Raw genomic sequence first — 8,054 nt, 5'->3', positions numbered from 1 at the left:
TAATTACTAAATCTAGTTGAGGAGCGTAATTGCAACTCTTGGCTTAATCAGAGTACCCTGAACCAACAAGAGGGGTAAATTAGCCAGGGGCCACTATTAGAAAATGTGCTTTTTTGGACATCAGAAGAGAACAGAATCTGAATCCTTCATTTGTGATATCTCCTGCCCACTGATCTCACACATGGACAATGTTATTTTGGACAAAGTAGCTAGAGTAGTGCTGTGTTTCAGGATTTTTTAAACAATGTTTTAACAAATTTGTTGGAAATTGTTATCTCAATAGATTGTGTATCTAAAGCAATGTGTATTCACACATACATTTTTTTAAAAAAAGGAACCAAATTGAAACATGGTTAAAGTATAATTGAGCTAAAATTGTGGCCTATCTTGGCAATCAACAAGCACCTCTCAATTTCTGGATTGGGAACCCCCTTGCCCTGAAAATCATTATGTGGAGATGCCGGCGTTGAACTGGGGTGAACACAGTAAGAGTTTTAACAACACCAGGTTAAAGTCCAACAGGTTTATTTGCTTACTGAAAATCATTGTCAGGCCTTCACGTCTGATTATGAATATAAGTGTTGGAAAAACAGAGTCTGGAACAGGATGCAAGGTGAGTCTGGTTCAGAAACAAGAAAAGTTCCAAAGGTCCAGGAGAAAAGCGCAGGAGGGTAGTCAGGAATTTTTTTATGAGTCAAGAATGACCAACCACTGATGTGGGGAAGCACAGTGTATTCTTTATTTTGTATTTCAACACAAAAGGAAGTTACACTGTTTGAATTGAGTCTGAACGTAACTGTTGATTTGTATGTTTACTTCCTGTGAGATAAAAAAGCTTAATTTTAAAAAAAGGTGAGAAATGTGGGCATATATGAAAGGTCTGAATATCCAGTCATGATCATATGGTATTGTTATGGACAGGAAGGAGTTAATTTCAAATGGCATTATTTTCCCCTTACCACCTGCCTGTAAACAGAAGGTGTTTTGAATTAGTTTGTCTTGAGGAATAAGCAATGGCATATCTCCACATCATATTTTTTTAACTCAGCGGTTTTTTGTGTGATCCAATTTACTAACTTTCACTGCACTCCCTCTTTGGCAAGTATACCCTACCAAAACTGCACACAGTATTCCAGGTGTTGTCTCACCAATGCCTTTACAGCTGCAGTAAGACATCCTTGCTCCTGTACTCACATCCTCTTGCATTGAAGACCAACATACCATTTGCCTTCTTAACTGCTTGCTGTATCTGCATGTTTGCTTTCAGTGACTGGTGTACAAGGACATCCAGGTCAACGTTTCCCAGTCTATCACTATTAAATAATACTCTGCCATTCTGCCATTCTGTTTCTCCATCTGTAGTGGATAATTTCACATTTATCCACGCTTTACAGCATCTGCCATGTATTTACCCACTTATTCAACCTGTCTAAATCACCTTGAAGCCTGTTAACATCCTCCTCACCACTCACATTCCCACCAAGTTTCGTGTCTTCTAAACAAAACATTTCTTTTAATGTTTCAGAGTTAAGCGGTCCCTTCAGTTAGAAAAAAAGGTAAGTTATATGTATATAAACATTTGAAGATGGTTTCATTAAAACAAAAGTTGAAAATTATGACTTAAGGGCATTTTCTTCTATAACTGCAGGAAATTGAAGCAACACCTCACAAGAAAGACCACAGGTTTTCCATTGAAAGATTTTCTCCAGTCACTGGAACTCAATGTCTTAGCCCTTTTAGCCCTAAAAGCTCCCAATTTAGGGCAAAATCTGGTATAGTAATAACTGAAAATTAATTAATTTTGTTTTGTGTGTTAAACTATGGCTGAGTGACATGCTAACAATGTGTTCATAATTACTTCTTAACTAGTTGACAGATGTATTCCAGTTTTGGAGCATCATTGATCTTGTGATGATACTGTGCCTTTAAGAAATATATTTATATATTTCTTGTAAGAGGCAGTGTTTTGTTATAAGGAGTCAATTTGTTTGAGAGAACATGCAGCTCCATGCTGAGACTGCAGGGTAATAACTCATTTTATAACAGTATGTTTGTCTAAACAGCGTTATGCATTTGTGTTTACTTTCCCAGGTTTTCCCCCTGGGGTTTCAGAGTAGGGTAGTGATTACGTTGATTGACAGATTGAGTCATGTGCTAATGGGAAGAGCTAGGGAAGATGCCCAGTTTCTCTTTCATTTTTAAAAACAAGCCGTTTACTGTCTGGTTCTGAAAGAAGAAAGACGTGTCACTGTGTGTGTCTCTCTCTCTCTTTCAAGAAGTGCTCTGAGAGCTCTAGGACTGGTAACTTGAGTAGAAGTACATGAGCCTGTGTTTTACTAAGTGGTTTTGAAGAGGGGTTTTAAGTCTGTAAGAGGAATATTGCTTAATTTGCAGCTCATGTGGATAGGTTAGCAGTTAAGAATTGTATCTTGTCTTGTTTAGGTATTGTTCAATTGTTAAATGTTAAGCTAATTCATTTGTTATAGTTAAACTATGTTAAATAAAGTTTGTTTGATAAAAGTTTCCCAGTATGTCAAGAGAATCACACCTGGCGTAAGACATCATATCCTCATATATTGTCAAAATAGCAAACTGTTGGGGTCTAGTCTGACTTCATAATATGCCTTGGGGTTTCTGATCCATAGCCTAACAATCTACAGGCCAAGATGATTATTTCAATTTCTTATATTAAAAAATCCTCAAAACACTTGTCCATAATAATTTCAGAAATATTCAGTAGGACTGAAAGGATTCTGTAGTAGTACTGTATCAATAAAATGGAAACAAGAAAAATTGCAAGTGGGACAGTGAAATTTTTAAAGTATATAAATACAAACTATTTCTTCTTGTGTAGTAAATGTAATGGTGATAATGCCATGATGATGAAGAAGATACGTGTGTAGTTTAATTCTACACCCACCCCTGCGCAACACAGACAGACACACATCTCCTGCTCCGATCAGCTATGGAGTCTGACTGATTTGAGGTCAGATGCTTCCTTTGGTCAGAAGAGAGAAAACCAGGACTTAGGCCAGCCTTGCATATTGACCAAAGTCTGTTTCAAAACAGCACTTGCAAAGAACAGGAATCGGGTTATTTGTCCACCTTTTTTCAGTAGCAGCAGGAAAAAGGTGGGCAAATAGGATAAGTAGGAAATTAGAGATACCATATCATGCAACCCTCCAATGCTTTATAAGATCAAATTAAAATATAACTGTTTTCTGTTGTCTTGTAGATGTTGTGGAACTGAACACAGAGCGAATTGCAGTTTCCACAAGAGGACATCTGCATACAGGCCAGAAAGGGTGAGTCACTGGATCACCAAGAAGTGTTGCACATGTGGAAGAGGGCTGCATTGTGCAATATTTTAACGAAAATGTATGTGCTACGTAACTATATAAATATATTTTTTAAATGATGCATAAAGTATCAGACCCTCGAGATTTTACTTAGTGTCAGAAAATTCATTAAATGTGACAACATAACAGCTTACAGGAAATGTGCACTATCTGTAAGATTTTGAATGTGATGTATACAAAATCATAGATAATAGGAAGCCTCTTGGAATGTTGGATTGCAATTATTGCTGTCATCTCTAATTTGCATCCCTATTCTTCCTATCTTTTTATATTCTTGCTTTTCAAGTACTGATCTCATTCCCTTTTCAATGATGTAGAATTATAAATATGTGTAATTGCCAAGTTGTGAAGTTTGTGATGTAACTTGTTTTGATACAGATTAAATATTTTGAGGTCAAAAGTGGAGAAGTCTGTTCTGGCTATCAAAGCAACCAGGGAGAAGCTGAGTGCTCTGCAGGTCAGTGTGGATAAGCTGATAAAGATTTTGGTTTCTCAAAAATGGTAGGAAAAGTTACCCATTTTTCACTCCTTGTTTCTTCTCTGCTGAAGACCGTGATTGATCTTAGAGTGGTGGTGTCTAGTATCTCAGTCAAGTGGCATTCTTCATTTCTGAGCTTAGACCCGAGCCATCCCCATGGAATCCAGTACCCAGACCTTAAAAACACAGTTTTGCTTCAAGACCATTTAGTCAAAACCAAATTTTATTTTGCACCACACACAGCTCTCTGGACTAAGATGCTTCCATTGTTCCTGCTATTTTCTTTATGCCTTTTTGTTATCCAAATAAAATAAAAAGTGTTATCATCTATTTGTTTACTACATTGCAGCTATTAACCCGTCTGGCAGGACTCAACTTGGCTGCCGTATTTTTGGTTAGACACTTACTTGTAGAGTGCCCTGTCGTTTGTCAAAGATTAAGTTTACATATCTTCTATCCAGTGTCGGAATACTGAAGAATTAAACTTGGTAAAGTAGACCCTGCTGATGAGACTTGATTTCCCACCAGATTCTGCCAGTCAGTAGCAATGACATGAGGGATGATCCTCTATTCTGTTTTGACCCAGATCCCCATATCTCCCATGCACATCTGAAACTAAAATAGTGCGGAATTACTGAACTATGCCCGTTCTGTCTTTGACACTGCCTACTGCTGCTGTGAATATGTTGCTCTAGTCCTGATATCTGAATCATGCCTTTTGATGGCTCATCGTTATTTTGGGAAGCCCCATTCTGGCTGTAAATAATATAAATATGATTTATTTTGCTTATTTAAAATTGCTGGCTCATACTTTGCCTTGTCACCTGGGTGACAGGCACTCCCCCAACATCTTACGGTATTGACCATTCTTTGTGTAAGACTGAACAGTGATTGTTAACATCATGGCTAAGCCTAATCCTGCATTCCAGCAGTACAAATCTATATCAAAGTTTGAAAGATTGAATACATTTCAAACATTGCATTTTTTTGTGGCTTAATTATTGAGGTCAGTATATACTTAAACTGTGTCTGATCTTAACTGTTGACAAAAAAATTGATCATTTATAGATTTACAAACCAAACAAGAACAATAATAAATGTTGTTCGAACAGTTCGTTGATCCAAAGTTGTAATGACAATTTTTAAAAAGTAGCCCCAGAGTTATGTATAGAGTCTGTTGGTCATGCATGCAACAAGCTGTGACTGTGACTATTTCAGGCTTTGGAGGGCAGTAAAGAGTTGGAGTATTTCATTGGTGCCTGGAACAAGTCAAGGGACCTGATGGTTGAGCTCCGAAAAAACAGAGAACTCAGTAAGTAGCACAGTTTCAGTTCGCAAATTTTCCAATATTTGCAGTCCTATGCTAACAGAAGGGAGAACAGCAAATTCTAGGCAAATCCACCTACAAACACACAACTCCAGAAAGTCGAGCAGTTTTATGTTGTGACTTAACTGGGAGCGAACAACAAGAAAATTGGTGATTAGCATTTTGAGTGCCCATGCAGCACCATTGCACTGCATACTCTGACTCAGATATTTTTAGAATCTCAAGAAAATCTGTTTTCTTGATTATTTTCTAAATCAGTTATTAATTATTCAGTTAACGTATTATGAAGCTAGGGGATTTGACCATAAATGGGCAATACCCCTCCTGTACCTAACTTTGCTTTTTTGATTTCTGTAACATCAGTCGTAAGACTGCAGAGCAGATTGTAGAGTTTCGATAGTGAGATTAAGGGAGGGTAAATTATCATTATGTCACTCTCGTAAAACGTACTAGTGACTGGTTTGGAGTAACTTTCATCAAGTCTGGGAACATGATCCTAATATGATTAGAAAGACCATACCTATAAATGGTTGAAAACAATGTGATTAGGGTCAGTAATGATGGACATTCATGACATTGACCCCTCTGCTTCCCCATGTTTGAATTACCTGGCAACACATTGACCACTTGGATGATTTAGCTGGTCCTTGTTGAATTGTATCCCCTTATGATTCAGTACCTTTAAGTGATTGGAGAAGAAAATACAGTTACTTTTTCCAATACAAATTGTAATTCTATATCACTGTTTCTGTTGTAGTGGCACAAATTGAAAGAAGAAGCAACCAGACTGCTAAGGATCAGAACTAAATATGTAACTTTTCTAACACTTGTTTTTTTCATTTTGTTAATCAAGGCTGAATACATGCTCTTTGAAATGATATTTTCATAGTATTTTTGTCAAATGTATACAGTAATATAAATTTCCATTGTACAGTCTACAATGAGTTATTCCTGAAAGAATATCTTTCCTTTTTTTCTACATTACATTTAAAGCAGAAATGTTAACTTAAAATGTAATCAATGGTGTGATATTAACTTAATATTTGCAATAAAAAATATACTGGCTACCTTGAGATTGCATTTACTACATACATCTTGAGCACTTATCATTCAAATTGATACACTAAAGGTAGCCACCCATACTTGTTCAGAAAACAAAGGTCATTTTAGGGGACGTATTGGTCAACATTAGAAATAAGGTATAGTTTTAAGTGGGTTTAATTTAACATTTCTGTGCCTGGAACAGTTAACACCTAGAGCTAGATTCATGCTGTACAAAGGTGTTTGTATGTGTGGATCTTGGTTCAGTTCCGACTGTTTCTGTTATACTTAGAGAGGGCTATGGCATGATGAGTAAATAAACTAGCAGTGGTTGCTTAGCAACTGGGGGCTTTATAAGGTAAAAAAAACTTTTAAGTCTTTAGCTGGATAATTTGCAGTTGAAGACAGGACACCAGGGAATGAACATCTCTCAAATCTGCCAGGAGAAGGACAGGAGCTGCAAAAGAGGCAAGCTTCCCAAAGAACCAGTTACTGTTCAGATAATCAGAGAATTGAGACAGAAAAATGTTTTAAGACGACTGAAATAAAGAGAACAGAGACCAAGCTATTGTTTAGTAGAATTCAAGCAAGAATAAACAAAGTGTTCTGAGTTAGATACAATTGCCGTAACCAGATTTAAAGTGGGGAAAGCAGGCTTCAGAAGTCAATCAAAAGTTTGATGCCATTTTAAAAGAGTCTTGGAATTGAGAGATTAAAGCAATTGTGAACAGTTTATACAAAAGCCAAGACAAAGAAATCCTAAAGGGGCTGATGTAACTGGATTCACTGATAAAAATGGAAAGTAGGCTTTGTTTAAAAGTGTCATTTGGAAAACCTGGACTGGACTTCAGAGTGCAAACTGTTAATGGAAAGCATTAATGTGAAAGAAGATTTTAAAGCGTGTTTTTGGGAGAGGAGTTTGGAAATTCTCATGTGACAATCATCTGGGGGGATTCTGAGGAGGAATCCACAGACATTCACTTGAGGTTGAATGGAGAGTGTATTTGACCACAGCCATCTTGTGTGTTTAAAGGGACGTGTTACTGAGATTGTTATAGCTTAAGATATACTTTGTAATCTGTGTCAATCTTAAAATATGTGTGTATTTGTTAAACTAAGGGTAGAGTGAAGGAGTATTATATAATCAATGTTTCATGTTTTTATTCTTGTTGAAATAATTAGCGGTCCTGTGACTGTTCCTCCATGTTTTCTGATAAAAAGTATAAGTTATGGTCTTTTGAGTCAGGGTTCCATTTTCATAGAATCCCTACAATGCAGAAGGAGACCATTTGGCCCATCGTGTCTGCACCGACCACAATCCCACCCACGCCCTATCCCCATAACCTCCATGTATTTAGCTAATCCCCCTGACACTAAGGGGCAATTTAGTGTAGCCAATCCACTTAACCCGTACATCTTTGGACTGTGGGAGGAAACCGGAGCACCCGGAGGAAACACACGCAGACACAGGGAGAATGTGCAAACTCCACACAGGCAGTGACGCAAGCCAGGAATCGAACCCAGGTCCCTGGTGCTGTGAGACAGCAGTGCTTGCCACCTTGCTGCCTCCCGTACCACCCTGATTGTCTTCCATCCAGTTAAAACATCAAATGGGTTCCCAATGTACTGGATACAGTTCCATTACACTGACAGTTTAGCTGAGGCTCGTGTGGTGTCTGCAATTAGGCTGTTTTACTTGAGGGGTGCATCACAACTGATGCTCTGCCAGGACCACAGCTCCAGACCTCATTACAACCTTGGTTCAAACGTGAATAAAGCTGAATTCTAGAGGTGAGGTGAGAGTGATTGCCCTTGACATCAAGGCAGCATTTGACCAATAGAATCAAGG

At 37.7% G+C, this 8,054-nt stretch overlaps 1 protein-coding gene across 1 annotated transcript; it reads left to right on the top strand.

Annotated features, from left to right (window-relative positions):
* The first annotated feature begins 606 nt into the window (after positions 1-606).
* On the top strand, positions 607-6,019 carry LOC144497759 (centromere protein R-like). The gene is made up of 7 exons (XM_078219198.1): positions 607-671; positions 1,526-1,556; positions 1,649-1,772; positions 3,236-3,305; positions 3,738-3,816; positions 5,056-5,149; positions 5,922-6,019. The coding sequence occupies exons 1-7, from the start codon at positions 607-609 to the stop codon at positions 5,969-5,971; spliced, it is 513 nt and encodes a 170-aa protein (XP_078075324.1). The 3' UTR covers positions 5,972-6,019.
* Positions 6,020-8,054: the final 2,035 nt, after the last annotated feature.

This window comes from Mustelus asterias, chromosome 8, assembly GCF_964213995.1.
Source record: "Mustelus asterias chromosome 8, sMusAst1.hap1.1, whole genome shotgun sequence".
Classification (NCBI taxonomy): Eukaryota; Metazoa; Chordata; class Chondrichthyes; order Carcharhiniformes; family Triakidae; genus Mustelus; species Mustelus asterias.
This window is presented reverse-complemented; position numbering and strand designations above follow the sequence as displayed.